Source organism: Equus asinus, chromosome 24, assembly GCF_041296235.1.
Source record: "Equus asinus isolate D_3611 breed Donkey chromosome 24, EquAss-T2T_v2, whole genome shotgun sequence".
Taxonomy (NCBI): Eukaryota; Metazoa; Chordata; class Mammalia; order Perissodactyla; family Equidae; genus Equus; species Equus asinus.
Genome location: NC_091813.1, coordinates 51,854,900 through 51,877,482, shown reverse-complemented (window position 1 = coordinate 51,877,482; position 22,583 = coordinate 51,854,900). Strand labels below are relative to the sequence as shown.

Here is a 22,583-nt window from a genome sequence, read left to right as displayed (position 1 = left end):
GTGTTGCTGGTGTTCCTGTCTTTACCTCCTTACCTGTAAATGTTGTGTTGTTAAAATGTTATTGAGAGAAAATGTTCCAAACTTATATAGTGATGATGCTTGCACAACTCTATGAATACACTAAAAACCCTACTGAATTGTACACTTTTAAAAGAATGAATTTTATGGTATGTGAATTGTATCTCAATAAAGCTGTTATTTAAAACAAAAACTAAAGTGCCATTGAGAGCATGTGTTGATTTCCTATCAGATTAAATCTCAGTTTTGGTTCATCATCCAAAGCCGTTCATTGTATCCGTTCTCTTTCCTACCCAGTCTTGTCCAGCCTATCAATGTATCATTTCTCTAGGTAGTCTAGTCTCCTTGATAATACCATCTTCCTGTTCTAGTAAATGTTTCATATGCAGGATTAATAATCTTACAATAGTCAAAGCCATGGATATTATGCCTTGTTTAAAATTAGGGAAACTTGAATGGAGACAGTGATTTATCTGGAATCACAGGGTTAGTATTTGAATTCATCTCAAATTAAAGATATTTGTTGAGCATCTTTTGTGTGCTAGGCAGTGATTGGTGCAGTTGGAATATAGAGAGATAATCCAATCCTGTGGTCCCTGTACTCAAGAATTTACCTAAGATGCTTCTAGTCTCTCTCTGCTTCTGCTAGTCATCTTCCCATCTCTAGACTGCTTTACTACTTCTGTTTTGTCCTTCTTGTCATTTAACTTTAAAGCCCTTTTAAACTCTTTTCCTCACTAACCCTCTTTAAAACCTTACTTTAATTTGAATTCCTTGGGACCGTGCCAATTCTATATATATCTGTAACTTGCCACATTTTTCTTTAGCTGGTTCACATGCATATTTATCACCTCAGTTGATATGAAAGTTCTCAAGGGCATATATAATTATCTATAATTTAAAAGATATTTTCCACAGTTTCTTTCTCGTTGTGCCAGCATAGTTCTGGGCCCCAGATGCTTAGTAAAATTATGTTGAATTAAATAGAACGCTAAGGCCTGGTCTTGATCTTTAATCTGCCGGCTACTTGGGAAAATGAAACACACACAAGGGGCACATCCTGTCCCTTCAAATTGAATGGGTGACTGGTTCTGTTACACTGTAACAGTTAACTGTATGTCAGATTTACCTCTGGTCTTTAGGCCCAGTATAGCCTCAGTAGCTTATACCTTAGCACCTAAAATAACTTTGCTAGAGAGTGGTTGGGCTGATTTGGGCTGGTATTCTCTGGGGTGAAGACAGAGCACCGCTTATTGGCCTCTCCTCTAATATACTATTACTGTTAGTGGACCACTATAGCACATATTGTCTCTACAAGATGATAAACTATCCCATACCTGTGTATTTTCATGAACTTTGTAGATAAAGGTGAAGCAGAAAAGTCTCGAAGTGAGCAAAGTAAAATGGAAGTAGCATTCTGTGTTATTAGAAGATGTTTTATCATAGAGTTCTCTTGCCACTCAAATATCTTACTCATACTATTGACTTGTCAGTTTGGGTGGATATCCTATAGCTCCGTCAAATAGTGGTCTTCTCGTATTCATCTATTCATTTTAAAGGTGTTGTCCCTATGTCATTCTTGAATAATAATTATTAGAATCAAAGAAAATTAAGCATACTTACTGTTTTTTATTGTTGTTTCATAAGGCGCAGTTGGTGGATCTGAAATCTGAACTGACAGAGACGCAAGCAGAGAAGGTCGTATTGGAGAAAGAAGTTCACAATCAGCTTTTACAGTTGCACTCCGTTCAGCTTCAGCTTCATGCTAAGACGGGTCAAAGTGTTGACTCTGGTACCATTAAGGCAAAATTGGTAAGTAATTTAGAGGGTGACATATACTTAGATGTATTTTAGATGATGAAGAGGACAATTTTTAATGAAGCTTTTTAATTATAAAAGGTAATATGTGCACATGGTGGGAAATTTAGAAAAATAACAGGAAATGTACAGATCAATGTGACCATTAGCAGTCTTATCCCCTACAGGTGAATATTGATAATATCAATAAACAACTGATACTTAGCATAAGATTTTTCCTATTTAAAAATACATGTATGGATATATTTAAAAGATGTTTATTATAACATAAATAGTTTTTTCCCTACTGTATCGTTAGGATTAACTTCAGCTGCATATAACAGAAATTCCAACTAACAGTGGGATTATTTTTGAATAGTACAAGTTATTTTCTTTCATTTTCTTTCTTCTCTTAAAGAAGCCCTGAGACAGGCAGTCCAGAGGTGATATGGCAGCTCCACAGGTGTCAGGGATCCAGGTTCCTTTTGTTGTGCTCTGCCATTTTAGCCCATGATTTCTCTTCTCGGGATTTCTTCATGTCTATATTCTAGGCAGGAAGAAGGAACATCTAAGGGAAGTGCAAAAGGATGCTTCCCAGCTGCATTAGCCTTCTTTAAAGAACTTTTCATGAAATCTTCCTTAACAAATTTTGGCAACCAATTTAGCCATCTCATTGGCTGTCCCTAGCTGCATGTCAGTCGCATGGCCACCTCCAGTAAAATTGGAGTTCTGTTAATCAGGAAGAAGGGGAAAATGGAGTTGGGTGCCAACCACTGGCTTGTTTTTTCTTTTGCTGTTAACATACTATAAGTATTTTCCCTGCCGCTGAGCACTTTCTAATGTTGGCATAATGTTTCATTGTATAAATTTTCTGTAATTAACCAATGCCCTCTTAATCCATATAGGTTGTATAAAAAGAAATGTTTTTGTAACTCATTTCGGTTCTACCTCATGTGTATTTTAAGTTTGACTGGTTTTCAGTTAATTCCATTTGATTGGTTTAGTTAGTTTCTAATACTGGTATGTTAAAATTGATTTAAATGAATATTTACATTCTCCTAAAGTCCTTTTAAATTCTGAAATCCTATGAATCTAAGTTAGCAGTGTTTTTTTTAATTGAAATGAGTCAAGATTCCTAACTGCTTCTTTGGAGTATTTGATGTTAACATTTAGAAACAATGTACATTTTCACTAGAGAAGAATTTATCTGAAGTTTTAATAGTAGATTTGAAACAGGCTGCTACAGTGGAGAGACATTGAATCAGGTAGGTTAATTCTGATAAAATATTTTAATCGAATATTGTCTACTTGCTTATGGATTTGTAAATATATTTGTTCTAACAAACTTTACCCAAATGGTAATTCAACATATGAGAATTTTCCTTGTAATGATTATACCACTAGATAAATTCTTTTGTTTGATATTTTTCTAATTATAAAACTTTTTTCTTATATCTTAAGTCTGTCCCCTCTGTGGAGGAGCTGGTAAGTATGCCGTTTCTGTTTTGCTTTAATATGTCATGCTGATGTCTTCTTAGTGTTTTATTTGCATATTACATGTTGTCACTTTGTATTTGAAAATGATGTTGATGGCAATTTTTTATTGTGTCAATACCTGAGAAGTTAAGAGGGTGGCCCATTGCTCTTTTCTCACTACACGTAGTTAAAAGATTTTTCTTTTGTTTGTGATTTGTAGCCATTATTTGTGGATAATCAGTTTTTGACTTCTGAGCCTTGTAACTTGCTCAAACCTCTACTTCGGAAGAGCAATTGGTTTTCCCACTCTAGTGTTGTGAACATATATTAAACAGGCCTAGTTTGTTCTTCCTTTCCCCAGAGAAAGAATGTGCATGTTGGTTTCTTATTCATCCACTGCATGTGTTTTAACTTTTCAGCAGTCTTGAGAATAATTGTGTGGGCTTTGAAACAACTGAATTTTGAAACCCATTATCAGAAATTATTTTAGAAAATAACAGTATATAAATTCTTAATTTTACCACTACCACAACCTAACCAGGTTCCATTTTGTCATATGGCTTTCCTCCTTTTGAAAATATACTATTTGGATATCTGAATACGAAATGAACTTCTTGGCTTTTACCTAATAATAAACAGGTTAAAAAAAAGTTTTTTCTTTAAATCTAGAAGTGATTAACTGCAGTTTTCTTAGTCCTGTTCTTGCTTGCATCTGTTAATTTCAGGCCTGAGAATTTTTCAGATTCGTTAGGGGTTTGAATTATTAAAGCAAAGTGATGGCTTAATGTGTCTCTCGTATTTCATAAGTATTATCTAAATAGCTCATTAAAGTAATTGTAAATAGGTAATCCTCAACATAAAGTTTATTTAGCCCATAAACCAAAGAATTCTTGGTCTTCTAGGGACTCTTTTTCTGAAACAAATAGCATTAACCACAATAAATGTCATAAAAAAGAATTTTGTTCATCTTATCCAAACTGTGGTTTCTTTTGGAACTGATACCTGCCCTTTCAGGAAATAGGTTCTGAAATAAATTGAAATTTTAATAATTCCAAAGTTGTTGTAAAAGGAGGATTCTAGATTATTAGTTCTTCAAACTCCTTTAAAACAGTATCTAGAAATTATGTCCTAATGGTTATATTTTTTTTACAGAAGTTGAAAAAGCCTGCTAATTAATCTTCCTTCTTTTACATACATATCACATTTTTGATCAAAGAAGTGATAAATATATCCGACATTTGGTAGTTGTCATTCATTTTAGCTTGTATATTATTGTTTTGTTTTTAAGATTGTGATACTCACTGCCTTGTATTTGAAGATGTTATATATTGACGTTTAAATGTCATATATTGATATATGGTTGTCAAAGCAGTTAATTTAGTACCAAGTATAGTTAAATTACCAAAACAGTTAATTAGTACCAAAGTATATTCCATGAATTGCTAAAAGTTTGCTTAAGTTTGTTTCCCAGCTTCTTAATATCCAGAATTAAAAGAGAAATAATTACAACGATCAGTACCCATGCAATAGTAACAATATCATTTGCCATTTGCTCAAGGGAAACAATTTTTCCTGTTGCTAAGGTAGATCTTGAAATCTCATAAAGGGGACACGGCAGTATAGTGAACATTGCCTTCCACATCTTGTCAACAAATATAACCATATTTTCACAGGGTTTATAGATTCCATAATTTAATGAGTCAGTAAGAGCACTGTCTGACTTACAGAACAGTAAAAGCAGTTTTACTTAGGATACATACAAGTTTGCAGTGTTTGGATGGTTTTCTTGATCCAAAAATGACCCTTAAAATATCTTCTGGGGCCCTTATGCAACTCTCAGAAGGGTTTTGTTGGGCCATACAATTTGTGTGTGTGTGTAAATTCAAATTTGATTGACCTTAGGCAGGATTTTGTACCTTCCATTTTCCACTCTACTTTGTCCTGTATCCGCCTACCTGTCCTGTCCTTGGATCCTGAAGGCATTTACGTTTATAACCCTTATGATAAAAATTTAATGGCAAAGATCTTGAGGTTATATTCTCTGGCTAACACCTGTTAATTCACATATATGGACTATCTACCAAGCGGTATATAGGATGGCATCCTTTTATGAGAGCTGAAATGGATGTGCATCCTTCCTCATAGTAGGCAGGTGAGGTTGATATTTTCCTCAGAAAACAGTTCTTCATTCATTTTAACTTATGAACGAATAGATGAGCCAGATCCCAGAGTTCAGTGCTAATTGACACCGTAGATACGCTTATCTGTAGGAATGGATAATGTGTGAAAGTTTTAATGCAGATGTTACCAGCATTTTTCCATGACCATAAAGTTTTTTTTTTAATTAGAATATCTGTTCTAATTTAAGCTTTGTAAGTTTCTTGTAGTCCTCTAAAATCTGTTAACTATAGAATGTATCTCTATGTAGCTGAATGGTTTTGTCTTGCTCTATATAATTGTTGCATTAAAGCTAATTAAATGTTTGGGCACAACCACCAGAGTGATTATTTTTATTTTCTTTTACTTTCTTGAGTCATTTTCAGAAAATAGAGAGCAGATGCAATTATTCATTGAAGCCACTCCTGTTAGTATGTGTTAGCATGAACTTAGCGAAGACTACTTCTCTTAGTATCTTCAGTATCAAGATACCCCAAAACATGCAATTGCCTTATCTAGAAGTGGTTTGAACACCTTTAGGTACTAGTTAAAAAAGAACTGGGTGCAGATCTTTGTGTTCCATTTTACAGAAATGAAATGGTATCATATTTATCATATGCTTTCATTGTTGGTATCATAGACTGTGCGCTTTTGTGTATTTTAAGGAACCTGGTCTATTGCTAAGGAGTCTTAAAAGTATTATTGCTACATTATCTTTCTTTTAAAAAATTACAATAGGAGAGAGAACTTGAAGCAAACAAAAAAGAAAAAATGAAAGAAGCTCAACTTGAAGCTGAAGTGAAGTTATTGAGAAAGGAGAACGAAGCCCTTCGTAGACATATAGCTGTTCTCCAGGCTGAAGTCTATGGGGCAAGACTGGCTGCCAAGTACTTGGATAAGGAACTGGCAGGAAGGTCTGTACAAATAGTACCATTTGTCCTCTTAGCTGACACATTGGATCTTTAATGAAGTTGGCTCTTATCTGTTGTGATAAATTAGTCTTTACCGTAAGAAGTATTTTACAGTTGGCTATAGCTTACTGTTGTTAACGAAGTTAATATTGGTAGGGTTATATATTGCAGATTTATTTAGTCACACTAAATAAGTATTTCTGGTGCGCACACACACACACTTTGATGGTAACTTGCTGTGAAATGCTGACAACTCTAGAGCTGCATTTTCAGCCGTTCCCGGCCTTGACACCGGAACAGATGATGTTCACGTGGACAGCTCGACTTCCATAAGGAATTCTTTCTCTGATCACTGAAACCCAATGTTTCTTGCCCCTCAAAAACATGTTGGAATGACAGTCATTTTATCAAAGTAGAGTTCTGTTTGCATTAATTTTTTATAGTGAATTATTCATGAACTTTGGTAATTTATTATTAGTATTAAATAATTTTCTGCTCATTGTTTTAATGTCACATTAAGAACTGATGTGGAGCAAATAAAAATGATATATATCCTGTTGAAGTGCACATTTTCTAATAACTTTTACCACATTTAAAATAATCATTTTATAAAAAGAAACTATCATTAGAAGAAATGTACAGTGAGCCTCATCTAAAGACTAGTATCCAATAATACCTGAGTTTGATAACCTACCTTGATTGCATGCCAAACAGGAAAGACGTTAATTGACATTAGTCTCATAAATTATTCTTTAGATGTATTTGAATTAACTATATGATTAAAGAAGGTCTCATTTCTTCTTTTTTTTTAAACTAGTTATCGCTTGAAGACATCTGTCATTTTCAGAGTTTTCATGTTTACAAAGCTGAGAGACATCAGGAAGTTCCTGAGTATTAGTTTTATTATCGCCTTAGATTTATGCAAAAGCTACTTTTGTTTAGTGATTCTTCTGAATTACCTCTATAGTATGCCTAATGAAAAACTAACTGAATTAACTCTTTTCCCGATATGAAGGGTCCAACAAATACAATTACTAGGACGAGATATGAAGGGACCCGCTCACGATAAGCTTTGGAACCAGCTGGAAGCTGAAATACATTTACATCGTCACAAAACCGTCATCAGAGCCTGCAGAGGACGGAATGACCTGAAACGACCGATGCAAGCACCCCCAGGCCACGTACGTTCGCTTTATTACTGTTCTCACTCAGCCTCTTCCTTCTTTCTTTAGTCAGAAGTCTTCCCTATTTTTTTTATTCTAGTGCTATTTAAAACCTTTATTTAAAAAGTGAAAGTGGGATTAAACTTATTTAAAACAGACACATATTTAAAGTTTCCACAACCCATAGCTCTTTATAGAATTACTAATGCCCTGAAAGTGATATTTCTGAAGACAGGTGAACTGTTGCTAGCAAATGCATATTGCTAGTACTTTGGCTCAAAATTCAGAATTTTCCTGGATCATGATTAGGCATGTTTAAATTTATTTAAAGTTTAGCAGAAAGTGTGGTCATACTGATAAATTGGCCAATATTTTGGGTAGTTCTTTAAGGGAATTTTTGGTAACTAGATTCAAATATAGTTTCTGAACTAGCATTTACACCTGTTTGGTCTTGAATTAAGATGGAATTTGAGATCTGTATCCAGTTGTCTGCTTCTGTATCCATCATTGTACAGGAGCTTTCCTTTCTATCTGGATAAAGCTTTATAAAATTTCATTACAACAGCTGCTTGATAATACAGACTTTAATATAATAAAAGCGTGTCTAACTCCTACCCAGTGGTTTACATATCGTAGTACCAGATAAAGGATGGCCTTAAATAGTAAAATTATTTGTTGCCTCGGCAAAGATTATTGTAAGAAGAATTGATATATACATGGAGTTGGTAGGAGAGAAGTGGGAATTGCAATAAATCTTTATTCCATTGTCTTCTTTGAAACATTGGTGGTCCCCATTAACTTCTAGGCAGTGGCCAGCTGGCAAAAGTTATTTTATGCTAAATAAAGGAGTATGAGCCTTAACCTGATAATCATGGGATTTTAAAATAAAATGGTGGACTTAATAAGATTTAACGTTATTTTGACCATTACTTTGGTATAGTGAAGAAGATATTTTGGAAGAAGGCCTAATTGGAGTCGAGATACATTAGACAGATACTAGAGAAATCCAAGGAGAAAGTGATGAGAGCAGGGGAAGTGCATTTGAGAGGAAGGACAGGTTTGAGAGGATTAGAATCAATAGGACTTGGTGTCTAACTGCTTTTGTTTAAGTAGGTGAGTGAGAATTAAGAGTCTAGGTTTTTGGTTTGGGCAACTGGGTGAAATGATAAAGCAAATAGATTGATAAAGCAAATAGAAGAAAAGGTAGGTTTTGGAGAAAAGATGTTGAGATAGTTTTAGACATGTAAGTGTTTGAAGTCCCAGTGGGACAGCCAAGATATATCCAGTTGGCTATATGACTCTCAAATTCAAGAGAGAAGTCTGAGTTGAAGAAATATTAGGGAAATCATCCATCTCTTGTAACTGAAACCATGGAATTGATTAAGTCACCCAGGGAAAGTATATAAAAAGTGAAAAGAACAGGAGGCCAAGGATGGAAAGAAACTTTTATGGAGTAAGGGAAAGAAGTGGATTACCAAAGGAAGAAGCCTGAGATGGAGCTGTTAGATACAGGCCATCGTGGAAAGTAGTGTAACAGAAACCAAGGAAAAGAGAGTTTCAAGGAGGGAGTAGTGAACAGTATCAACTTTCTGCAAGGTTCAAGTAGGGTAGTGACTAAATAAAGTATTCATTGGATATAGCCATACTGGTTACCAGTGACTGTGGAGAAGACAATTTCAGTGGAGCAAGTTGGGGCAAAACCCTAATTATGGTGACTGGAGAAATGAATGTGGGAGCCAGGGAAGTAGATGTAGTTAGGCTTAACTTTGTTTGGAGGTTAAGGAAAGATGGAGGGGGGATAGTGGCTAAAGAAGATGGGGGATGATTGAAGGGTTTTTATTTTGTTTTGTGTTTCTACATGGTCAGTATTTTAAAGCTGGAAGAGGCTTAGAATTTATTTATATGCTGAACAGGGAAAGAGTAAAGCTACCAGAGAAAGAATTACTGACGGCACAAGGTCCTTTATTTAAGAGGTAGACACCACACCTCAAGGGAATGAAGAAGTAATTAATGATCCAGTTGGCAATTTATGTTTCAATCCTACGAATCAGTTAAAATGGATGTAGATCTTTAAGATAGTTTCTAGTGAAGATGAACAGTTACCCCCTTTTATTTCTTGGAGATATTTGTTCATCAATTCCTGGCGATAGTTTCTTTTGTAATGTCCTACAATTTAAAAAGAGAGGTATTAGTATTAAAGAAATGAACAAAAGGGTAAGAAAATCATCTATACATTTCACTGTATTAACAGAACAACTATTTTTGCTTTTCTGTCTGTTACTGTCTTTATACTGTGTATCAATTCCAGGAAATTAATAAAGATTTCTAGAAGCAAATTACATAGCGTGGGTTTATTCTATTTGGTATATTATTTAAATAGTACTAATTTTCCTTCTTTTTTCCCCCCAAATAAGGATCAAGACTCTTTAAAGAAAAGCCAAGGTGTTGGTCCAATTAGAAAAGTTCTCCTCCTTAAGGAAGATCACGAAGGCCTCGGCATTTCAATTACAGTAAGAAGTAGTGCTCCCAGTCTCCTTTGCTACAGTTACCTAGTATAATCATGCTTCTTTCTTGGACATCATTGGCAAGCAAAGTATTCTGGATATATTTTCTAATAATAAATTTATTCCCATGGGCACCAATGCTTTCATGTAAACTTTTTTTTTGTATGTAAATCTTCCTAATAACTGTGATATATTACTCTAGTAATAGTATTACTGTAGTAGAGGTATTGCGTTAGTAAGCATAGTTTACATTTTCATTATGACTCAGGTCATAGTTCTGTCCCATATCCTGTGATCCCTCCAGGAGCCTTTGAGAATGGATGTGACTATTTTCTTCCATGTTAAATGGCTCCAGATTGTATTGTTCTTTTCTCTATAGTATGTGTTATCTTCCTCTTGTCTCATTTCTTTGCTGTCAGATTTCACTGGCCCTTGGGTCCAAGTATTCTTCCTTTTTAAATTTGATACCTTCACAAACAGTTGTCTTGGGCAGCATTCCTGAGAGCAATCTGTTATAAAGTACATGTATTTGGAGTCATTTTGCTGTTGTTGAGAGCTGTGTTCCAGATGAATGGATACGATGGCTTTACTCTAATTTTCATTGGGTAATACTTAGGCACTTCCTAAGGTCATTTGCTTTCTGGTATTGCTTAATGTAGGAATGTTTCTTATAATAAAAAGTTTATCCGATGGGTACTTATTGAACACCTACCTTTTTGAATGCACTGCCCTGAAAGAGCATAAATTTAGTAGGATAAATTATGTATATATGTATACATATATATATATGTATATATATATATATACTCGCACACATGCATGAATAACCATGGCACAAGCTAGAAAATGAAAGGTACCAAATACTGCATTTCATCATTTCTATGTTTCACATTTAACGTCTCTTAAATTGAGATTCATCTTAGAATCTTATAGTTATTTTTGTGGTACATAAAATAATGGTGTTTTTATCTTTCATAGTGATTTAGATTTGATAAAAATCTGTTAGTGCTGTGGACTACTAATACATAAAATATTTTTATTTATGTTTAAAAGAGTTTAGCCGATTGTAGTTTTTTAGTTTTTCAGGGGTTTTTTTTTTTTGGCTCTGGAATGTGTTTTAGAAAAGCATATGTATGTTGTTAGTCATTTTAGTCAGAGGTAACTCTTTGGTACTCCTAATAGTTAATTTACTAATACCTAAGTAGCAAATAAGATTTCACTCAGCATACACAGTATTGGTGCTTATTGAAATATATTTCTGGGGCCTGCCCTGTGGCCAAGTGGTTAAGTTTGCATACTCCACTTTGGCGGCCCAGGGTTTCACTGGTTCAGATCCTGGACACGGACATGGCACCACTCATCAGGCCATGCTGAGGCGGGGTCCCACATGCCACAACTAGGAGGACCCACAATTAAAATATACAACTATGTACTGGAGGGATTTGGGAAGAAAAAGCAGAAAAAAAAAAAAAGATGGCAACAGTTGTTAGCTCAGGTGGCAATCTTTAAAAAAAAAAAAAGAAATACATTTCTAAGAAAATATTTTATTGTTAGAATAGTCTGTGACTATACAAAGAGTAAACTAATTTACTGCTTTTGTTTATTTGTTTTTTGGTTAGGGTGGGAAGGAACATGGCGTTCCAATTCTGATTTCTGAGATCCACCCTGGGCAACCTGCTGATAGATGTGGTGGGCTGCACGTTGGTGATGCTATTCTGGCTGTTAATGGAGTGAACCTAAGGGATACAAAGCATAAAGAAGCTGTAACCATTCTTTCCCAGCAGGTGAGTTCCCTTTACCTTTACGTAATTAAAAGTGGATCTGTCAATTGGTTCTTTTTGAATCTGTTGAATATTTTATACTTTCCTAGGAGGTTTCTCAAATACTGAAGTGTTTATATAAAGATACTAGTTTCCTTTGATTTGGGGCTTTTATCAAAGACATTCAGCCAGATTTACTGAAAAAGGAGATTTTATTTGTTCTTTTCCACAGCTGTGTAACTTTGAGCAGGTTACTTGAGTCCTCATCTGAGAGCAGTAAGGATTAAGTATGTTAATACACATAAAGTGCTCAGAGCAAGACCTGGCACTTAGAAAGCCAAACAGCATTAGTGACTAAAACACTGTACAAATATATTATAGAAAAAACAATGCTAGAAGTGTATTGATTTTATAGTCCTAAATGTTAGAACTGAAAGTTCCTTAGAAATCATTTAGCCCAACCCACTTACTCTAAATGAGTAAACAAAAGTTCTTAGAGATCCAATGATTTGCTCAAAGTCTCAGAGCAAATAAATTAGAGAGTTTGGATTCATATCCAAGGGTCATATTTGTTATCCAGTATCCTTAAGGTGTTTTGTTTTGTTTTTTCTTTCAAGAATAGGGTTAAGGGAATTCGAAAGACGGTGGTAGTACACTGAGATGTTTGTTGGATCATCAGTGTAGTATGCCAGTGTTGAGTTGAATTTCCGAGTTGGAAGTGAATTTCTAGCTCATTTGGTTCAACTCTACATGATGCATAAATCTCTACAGTATCGCTAATTAAATGATTGCATTTAAGGGAGGGTTTGTTGATGATAAAGCAGTCCATTCCATTGTTGTATATTGCTGATTTTGGAAAGCTCTTCCCTCTTATTAAGCCTAAAATCTGTGTCTGCATTACAGCTACCCACAGACCGAATTCTGTCACCTAGAACTTTACTGAAGACTTCTGCGTTATCTGTCTCACCAAAATGATATTTTTAAAGCATTATCTGTTAAGGGAGATCTAAGAATGCAACCCTAGCCTCTTTAAGTTAGTGTTTTCTTAACCCAACTTTGCTGTCATCCAGTGGCGTAAGAGTGGGTGAACAGCAGCAGTGGTAGGCAGTCATAAAGTTTTAAGGAAATGCTAATAAGCACATATTAAAATTCTGAAGCATAACTTTAAACTGCTGGGAAAGAGCACCAAAGAGACTAACTTAGTGAGGAGCAGTGAAAAATGGCATGCTTTCTTCTGAGCAAAAGCAGGCCATAATTTTCAGAGTTGTAAATACCAGACTTGTGTGTAGTGATTATAGTCTCTTATAAAATGACAATTATAGCTTGGAATTTTTTTTAATGTAAAATAATCTGTAACTTTTCACTTGAACATGAAGTTGTTAAAGACTAACAGTACACATATTCCACGTGTAGTCCAGTGTGGTAGGAAGAGCAAAGAGCAAGGACTTTGGAGTCAGATTTCTATTTTTCTGTTTTTACTTGTTCATCGTATTGGAAGTTACCTGCTCTCTCCAGGTCTCACTCAGGTTTGTCATTCATGTAAAAGAGACTACAATAGGGTTATTCTGAGGATTGAAGGATATAATTTTGCACAATAAATAAAGGAATTTCTGTACAATATTACTGAACATAATACCTTGATTAACACTATGTCTGGTACTCAGTGAAAGTTAAGGAACAAAACCCATTCAATAGGACACAAGACATCATTGTACAGGTTTCTTGAATTAGTCAAGGAAGAGTTTATGCGATGCCATTAAGTGCAACTTTAATATCTGACTATTTAGATGATTTGCTGAATTGCTGTGTAAAGTACAAAATGGCAAAATGACTTTTAAACAGAACATTGGTTCCAAAAATTCTGTAAATTGAATAGTTAACATCCTTTTTTATTTTAGGTCTATTAACAAAAATATTGTGATCAGTAGAAAGAGCTATTGTAATATTAAAAAGAAATTACTTGTAGAGAGGATTCGTGGGGTTGATCTGGACACTTCTGAAGCTTCTAAGTTCTCCTCCATCTCTCGAGATTCTAGAATTTCATTATTTGTTGTCTTGAAAGGAGCTGCATCTGAGGGCTGACTACTTCTCCCCAGCCCAAAGAATTTGGAAATCCTTTTTTAATTACAATGTTAATAACTTGACTTCCTCATTTTCTTTCCCCATTTTAGAGAGGAGAGATTGAATTTGAAGTAGTTTATGTGGCTCCTGAAGTGGATTCTGATGATGAAAATGTGGAGTATGAAGATGAGAGTGGACATCGTTACCGGCTGTACCTTGATGAGTTAGAGGGAGGTAGTAATCCTGGTGCTAGCTGCAAAGACACAAGCGGGGAAATCAAAGCGTTACAAGGTAAAAATCACTCTAAAAGTTATTATTAATTATTTACTATTAATAAACTTTTAAAATATAAAAGCCTGAGATGTTCTCAGTAACACTGATTTAATGATTCACTAACAGAATGCATGGCTTTCCCTTGCTTATACTTTTATTGTACGCTGGTAACTATGCCAGAATTTTATTTACATGTAAGTTTTCCTAGATTCATCTTGGGCTTTAAGACAAGTACGTTACTTGAACTACAAGTGATCCTTGAAAAATAAGTAAAATTCAAGTTTTGTAGACTCTGAAAAAAGACCAACAATACCTTTTAGAGTAGATATATCCTAATGTCATCTTACTGTCTTAATGAAAATTCTTCTGTCATAATACAATGATTTATTAACTAAATATGAGTAAGTGATTAGACTGTTGTCTGTGATTGTTTTTAGAATCAGTATATATGATCTTGAGGAGTTTTGGTTTGGTTCGTTTGCTATCATTTATGCATATTTTAAAGAAAAATTGTTGCACTTTCTTTTACATAGAGCAAAGGTTCTTAAATTGTGATCCGTGGACTTCTGGGTCCCTGAAACCTTTCCGGAGCTTCATGAAGTCAAAACTTTTCATAACACTACTAAAACATTTCTCTTTTTTTGCTGTGTTGATATTTGTACTGACAGTGCAAAAGCAATGGGGGTAAAACTACTGGTGCCTTAGTACGAATCAAGGCAGTGACACCACTGCACTTACGACACTTCTGTACTAGTGACGCCACTGTACCGGTACTCTTTGTTTTCTTCCTTGCCGTCCACTCAGAGTAAAAGAAGAAGAAAATGCCAGTTTCACTTAAGAATATCCTTGTTGCAATAGTAAAAACTGTTCCTTTTATTAAATCTTGATCCTTGAGTGCATGTTTTTTATATTCTGTGTGATGAGATGGGAAGTATGCATAAAGCACTTACTCTGCATGCTGACCTACGATGCTCGTCTTGAGGAAAAATACTTCAGTGATTAAGTTGCTAGCTGAATTAGCCATGTCTTTCATGGAAGGCAATTTTTACTTGAAAGAATGACAAGTTATGGTTATTCATGCTGTTTGGCAGCCATTTTCTTTAAAATGAACAAAGCGAGTCCATCACTTCAAGGAAAACAAGTGGCAATACGGTTATGCACTGCATAACATTTCAGTCAACGATGGAGCACGTATACAATGGTGTCCCAGAACCTTAATACCATATAGCCTAGGTGTGTAGTGGGCTGTACCATCCAGGTTTGTGTAAGAACACTGTGATGTTTACACAATGACAAGATCACCTAATGACGCGTTTCTCAGAATGAATCTTTGTTATTAAGCAATGAATGACTATTGCCAGTGATGAAATGTGAGGTTTCAAGTGAAAATTAGAATTTTGTAACATGCATCAACCACCATGAGCTTGACAGCTTCCCAACACTTAAAGAACTTTTCTAATAAGATTGCTGGTGATATTAATGAATGCGATATTTGATATGGTAAAAGGAAATGTGTCAGTTTTTGGAATTGCTACATAACTGAGTGATCTTATGGTTTTCAAATGAGCAGTGCATGATGTTATAAAATCCTTTATGGGTAAAAGAGCCATTCAGAGTGCAGGATAAACAAATGGATTTTAATGTAACAGAGTGTGAAAAGTTAATTGATAGGGGTTTCAAATTCTGTATTGTCAAATTTTGGTATAATACCAAAGAAGAATATTGACAGTTATCTGAAAAGGCTGTTAAACTACTCTTTCCTCTTCCAACTACATATCTGTGTGAAGGTGAACTTTCTTCATACGCTTGTAGCAGCTTGAGCAGAAGCAATTGTGAGAATCCAGCTATCTTCTGTAAAGCCAGACATTAAGGATCTTTGCAAAATTGTAAAATAATACTACTCTTCAGACTAAATTTTTTGGAAAATAGAGTTATTTTCACTAAGCAAATATGTTATTTATGTTAACATTTATTGGGTTTATTGTCATTTTTAACGAATAAATTTTTTTAGATTTCTGTTTTAATTACTAATATGGCAAATATCAGTAACCCACATAACATTAATAACCCACACGAACAGAAGCTCTTTGGAGTCCTCAGTACTTACTAAGAGTGTAAGGGCATTCTGAGACCAAGAAGTTCGAGAACTTCTGGGATAGAGTTTTATAGTGAATGGATGAACTTTTACCCTTTTGGTAAGCCTGTATGTTATGAATTATCTACACAAAGACATTATTATTAAAGCAATGATTGCTCTCCCCATGTATCTTGAACAAAACCATTGTGGCAGGATGTCAAAACCTTACACTGTTGGGCTGTTCTCCCTATGATCTCATTGTCTTTCACCCTTTGTGCTATTTTCTGTCAGGACTAGAAAGCTTGTGCCCTCCTTTTTTGCAGCTGAGGCTAAAAGACTTCTCTGTCACCTATGTAAATTGCAGACCACTTAAAATGTGACTCAAATACCCAAAAATGTATATACTCTTAGGATATTATTATTAACTGACTCAGATCACAAAAAATAAATCCTTTGGTTATTGTTTAGCACATGTCCATACTTCATAGCTCACTAAACAGATGACATGGTCAACTCTCATTTACTTGTAAGCCTATTATCTATTCTGTAGATTAACCAAAATTAGTTTTAAATTTTATCTGGACATTGTCTTGCCAACAAACTAGAATTTTAGCGATAAACTAGCATGTGCCTCAGTGAAATGAAGTTAAATAATCTGAAAGCAAAATGTAAAAGAAAATCAATTTATAGTTCAGTAGCAGTTTGTGTAAGTGTTGACTGAATTTTATGATTGTGTGTATCGATTCTAAGTTTCATGGAAAATATGCTGGGAAATTTTATACAATTTTTAGATAGGTCCAATAGATAATATTAACAAATCCGTCCAATGTTATCTGCTATAAGAAGGAAGCACTTGATTAATCTAGGGCCCGTTATTTGCCTTATATTACTATCATTAATTATAGTGGGCCTGCCTTTGTGTTTGCTCAATAAAATTGTGACTTTTTTTTAGACTTAGAGAATGTCTGCTTTGTTCTCTTTCTTTCAGGATTTAATAAGAAGGCAGTAACTGATGGACATGAAAACGGCGACCTAGGAACTTCCAGTGAAACCTCACTAGAAGACAGTGCTTCTAAGTTAGATGATCTGCACAGTGTGTATCAGAGAAAATCTTCTTAAATTGACTGTACCCCCTGCAAGGTTGTTAATGAGACTGTTCTGAATTTGGGGCATTAGGGAAGATGGTGACAGACTACACAAGATCAAGGGAGGCTGTTTGTTGCCTAAATGAAAGGCGGGTACCTCAGGGCTTCACGTGAGCAATTCTAGATGCATAAAACTCCATGTTTTCTGCGGTATACGGTAATTAGCTATTGCATGTAAAGCAATTTGATTTCCTGAAAATTGTAAAGCGCCAAAGCATGAGTTTCCCAAAGGGATATTACTAGGCTCTTAAGTACCAGGTGAAGCACTACTGTTTTGTTTGGTTCCTTTCCACTTAGTAGAAGGACAGTGCTAACTGGAATATAAGAAATAGCCTTTAAATACAAGAGAATAAATGAATTCATATTATATATTGCAGAATGTTAAGTGCTGTGTTTCAAAGGACAGAACTTGACTCAATGAATTGCAGAAAAGTAGGCTTGACTTAATTTTTTTTTAAACTGAAAGAATGATTTTAGGTTTTTTTTTAATTTATTGTGCATCCTGATATCTAAATCAGTTCTTAATCATTTCTTGTAATGAGTTTGCCTTTCAGCTTTATTCAGTGCAGTACGAAGCAGTTTTCTTTAAGGAATCCTTTATCAATCAATGCTGCACTAGAAATAGTTTTCAAAAAGTTGTTGTACATCGTACTTTCCTGGTTTTTAAAGAAATGCAAATGAGGGTAAAATATCTGTTCACAATTATGTTGATCTGTGTGCATGGTTATTGGAGCATCACGTGATTACTGTTTAGTCTCAAAGCTTTTTTTTTTCTGGGATCCACGAAAGACAGTTTTACACATTTTGAGTTGTTCGCAAAGTTTGTCTTGTTGTGATAGTCCTGGCACTTAAAGATACATTTTTCTGGCAGTAAAAGCTTAAATTTATTACTATGTCAACAAAATACGTTACATTCAAACAGCAGTTTTTTCTCAGAGTAACTGATTTGCCAATCATCTCAAAAGCTGAGGCACTGGTCATCAAGACAGGGGAAGACATTTTGATACAGTAATTGCTTTGGTTGGGCGTTTCACGTCAGTGTGATGTGTGACTAAAGCGCTTTTCATATGCAAACTACAGACGTGCTCCATCTCTTATCCCAGGATGCAGCATAGAGTGCCTGCCCTCTTATCTGCAGGCCCCTGAACCCAGCTGGGGAGTAAAACATTGCATTTAAAGAGGTGATAGTTTTGCCAATATCACTGTTTTATTAAAGGTTACACATATTAGGGGATATTAAGTGGGGAAAACCTACAAGGCTTTTAGAGTATTATCAGTATCTTCATTTCTAATACTCAGATGTTATGTGCACTATATATTTGTTCATAGGTAAATCTATAAAATGTATATACTTTATTTGGTGGTTTTGCTATTTATGAATTTTTGTTTTAACTTTTGCTCATTTATGGCTTGTTTGGGGTGGGGTTTTGTTCATCTGTATATCACCATGTTAATTTGTGATAGAGATGCAATTCATAGTGTATGTTGTTATGATATTAAAATGCCTTAGTGTAACGTTGCCTCTAAGCAAAAGCTAGTGTGTAATTGTACAACTGACTGAGCAAGCTACATGTTACTGTTTGCTCCTGACAGGCTAGGCCTCTTAAAAGAAAAAAGTATTTTTTTCTTTCTGCATTCCCCCTACTCCAGACACATACCCCATGCATGACATGAGATCTGCAAACTGGATTTTAGCCGGTGTGTTCATTTACTCAAAAAAATGTCCATGGTAGCATATCTGAAACTTTTTTGTTGTGACTTGGACCGTATTATTATTATTTTTTTAAAACACAGATGGGATGGGATGACCTTGGCATTTTTTCAGAGAATATCCTTTATTTACTATGACTGAATCCTTAGGAAATACTAGCTAAAAACCTTTTGATTTTCAAGAACTATCTAATGAGTCTATAAAGAGTTTTTTAGAGCCTTGAATTGGCATTTCTGTGAGGATGCTGTGTAATACAAAGGAATGTATAAGATGCGATATAAACTCCTTGCGAGGGCTGATTAGCAGAATGAATAGTTTTCCAGGTAGTTTAAAATTGTACAGGTCTGTTGCCTTTCCTTCCTGCTTCGCCTTGGTTTGCAGGCCTGTGCAAGAGCAGTGTTGGTCAGAGGGTCCTGTGAGCTGCCTGGTCGGTGTTCAGAAAGGACCCAGTTCAAAGTTCCTTTTAGAATATATGGCTTTTGGGGGATAAACTAAGAATTATAGACTTTTTCCAAAGGACTGAATGAGAAGCGGTTTTTATATTTTCACACTTACAGGAAAGAAACTCATAACACTCAGGTTTCTAGGACAAAACCAAACAGATCAGGAGAGAACTGTTGCAAAGCCATTACAGTTAAAAAGTAAAAAGAAAAATACACAAATGCATACATAAACAGAATAGCTGAGGAAAACTTTCAGTAGAGTGTGAAGGTTGTGTGTATGTGTGTATTTACATTTTGACCTCTACAGTTCTCTTCTACAATATCTCTTGTGAATGAGATGGAAAAACAACATTTGAGTTAGGAGACTTGTTAAAATAGATTGAAAGAAGATGAAAATTTTTTGAGTCTCAGTAATTATAACTGAACAATTGCCAAAAATTAGCACAGCTTGTCCTTGGTGTTGGTTTTATTCCCCCAACAGTGGACTTATTTTGTGTTCGTGTTTAGAAATGAAATATATTGATTCACGTGTAAGTTGCACATTATTTGACATCTCCATTATGTAATCCACTATTCCACCTATCCAGTCTTCCCCTTAGGGTCAGCCTCAGATCTATAGGATTTATGACAAATGTATTATATCTAGTTGAGTTGAGTTGAGTTTAATATTTTTTTATTAGCTTGTAAATAAAGATGGCATCTTCTACATTAAAATGGTATTGATCTCATTAAAAAAATAAACATTTCACGTTTCTTTCACATTAAATATTTTGGTTTATTATTTATTTCCATAGCTTCTGTTATTTGTACCAACATGTCAAAAAGTCCATGCAAAGGCTGAACCTAGTTACTATAGTGGAACATCTTTTTTTTGGTAGGAATTAACTGTTTGATCTTGGGATCTGTTTAATATGAGTTAGCTAAAACCATGTGGGTTGGCAGGAGCTGCCAGAGCAACTGTGGGACCAATTCTGTGTTGAAACTTAGCAGATGGCAGAAACCCTGGTCACCTTAGGTTAGTTTTTTGTTACAAATATTGATGGCCAATGTTATATATGAGGATAATGTTGATAAAAATTAGAAGATGAAACCTTAGATACTATGTCAGAGGATGTTCTTCAGTTTTGTCATCTAAGCATATATAATTTAGAAGTTCCCAAATTATTTGTAAAATAAGTTTTAGAAGCATCTGTAAACATTGTTCAGTCTCTTTGCATCAGAAGTTTTACATATTGTCATTTATAGTCAGCCTAAGAACTAGGTGTAAAATGTTTAGGAATACCTTAAGGTATTTGAAGTCAATCAGGAAGATAAACTTACAAATGGTATTTTACTCTAAGTATTAATTAATATAAATCATATTTCAGAAAATTACCTGCCGTGAACATTTAGAAATACTTATTTTTTGTCATGGACTGACCTTGATTTAGCCCTAATACAATGTGCTATCTTGGTGTCAGTTTAAAGTCCCCACTCCATGAAGCAATTTGGAAAAGTCTTTTTCCAGAAGTCACTTGCATAGGATATTGTTCAATTTATGAAATGTAAACGATTATTTGATTTTCATTGTTAATCAGTGTTCTGTTTTCGGTGGTTTTATAACTATTTTTAACTGAAAGGTATTGCAAATTACCATGTGCTGTTGGTGCTAAATATTTGTTGGATAGCAGATCTTCAGGCATATTTCGAGAGCTATAACCACTGTTGTGAGTGTCTCAGATCTCCAGCAGGAGGGAGCATAACTGACTGAAGGAAGGCCCGGTGGCTGCACTCTGAAATCCGTCCCTGTGTCAACACAGAGGCTCCGCTTCTCACGCTGCTGCCAGCCAACGACTGCTCGTGACGAGGATGTTATGACTCCTGACTTGGGCTTGGGGCCTCCCTGACGGTCTTGCCAGACTCCTTTAGGATTACGTTATAGTCTAAGATGCTTTCACTGAACCTTCCTCCTTTCATTCACCTGAGGTCATACTTGTGTCAGGATCTGGTTGCCTCCCAGCCTCCCACCAACCCCAGCCCCCTCCCAATTTTCCCTCACCAGCGTTGCCCTAATAAATGTCATACCACTGATTTCTTCTTGGTCTTGGCGCCTGCTTCTTAGAGAACCCAGACTAACACAAGTGGACCTGGAGTGACATCTGACGAAACAGGTTAATAGGAGATTAGGAACTGGCTCATCCCACACTCAATGGGTGAAGAGGATGACATCCTGGTCAGTAAGTGGGGTACATATGGTCCTTAGCACAAGCTCATGGCTCAGTTACTAAATATTTCACAGATGGTGTGCAGAAAAGAGGTAACACAGCAGGCTTGAAACTGTTTCCCTCAGAAAGACCTGCTTAAAAGGTTCGCCTTTGACCAGTGTCCAGCAGTTTGGATTTGGGGAGTGTTCCCCCGATTTCCTAGCTGTAAGGGTGATTTACTGTGCCTGAAATGTGTGTAGAAACAAGAGGGTTTATGTTGATCATCTGCTTTCCTTCTGGGAATCTGGATTTTGGTACCTGCCAGGCAGAGTGTGCCTATGTGGCTGAGCCTGATGAACAGCATGGTGACTCCCCTGCCCAGGCTCAGGCAAGCCTCCCTGGGGGGCAGTACTTTGTTCGTGATACACATCAGTGCTGGAGCAAAGAAGCTCATCCTACGTGACTCCATTGGGGGATGAATCCTGGAGTTTGTGTGTGGTTTCTCTGGACTTTGTTCGTGGGCCTTTTCCTGTTACTGATCTTGCTTGGTGTTCTTTCTCTGTAGTAAATCATAATTGTGAGTACAGCTCTGCTTAGTCCTGTGGGTCCTAGCAAATCATGCAAACTGGGGGTGGTCTTGGAGACCCCAGATACAGGTGGTAACTTGGGCAAATGTCCCCAGGGAGAGGAATTCTCTAGAAGTTCAGTGATTCAGGCATTTGATAAATATGGGGAGAACAATGTCTACAAGAACAGCAGAGTTGGCTGGTCACTGCCAGGTTGAATTGATGACCTTTAGAAGGGTAATGAGAGACAGGGCTGTTATCAACTGGTAATGCCAAAATATGAGAGCCAGAGGACCTCCGGGGAGCTTAAAGGAGGCCTTTTCTCCTGCAATGGAAGG

At 35.7% G+C, this 22,583-nt stretch overlaps 1 protein-coding gene across 3 annotated transcripts in view; it reads left to right on the top strand.

The window, feature by feature from the left end:
* GOPC (golgi associated PDZ and coiled-coil motif containing) overlaps positions 1-20,262 on the top strand; it is a 45,366-nt gene extending 25,104 nt beyond the window's left edge. For 2 of the 3 annotated variants that reach the window (XM_014866126.3, XM_070496140.1), the window contains 8 exons: positions 1,666-1,830; positions 3,277-3,300; positions 6,187-6,362; positions 7,375-7,540; positions 9,937-10,032; positions 11,646-11,810; positions 13,958-14,138; positions 17,186-20,262. In XM_014866126.3, the coding sequence (XP_014721612.2) occupies positions 1,666-1,830; positions 3,277-3,300; positions 6,187-6,362; positions 7,375-7,540; positions 9,937-10,032; positions 11,646-11,810; positions 13,958-14,138; positions 17,186-17,316 (1,104 nt within the window). In that variant the 3' untranslated portion in view covers positions 17,317-20,262. The remainder of the gene's footprint in view (positions 1-1,665; positions 1,831-3,276; positions 3,301-6,186; positions 6,363-7,374; positions 7,541-9,936; positions 10,033-11,645; positions 11,811-13,957; positions 14,139-17,185) is intronic. The other variant, XM_014866127.3, reaches the window with a different exon arrangement.
* Positions 20,263-22,583: the final 2,321 nt, after the last annotated feature.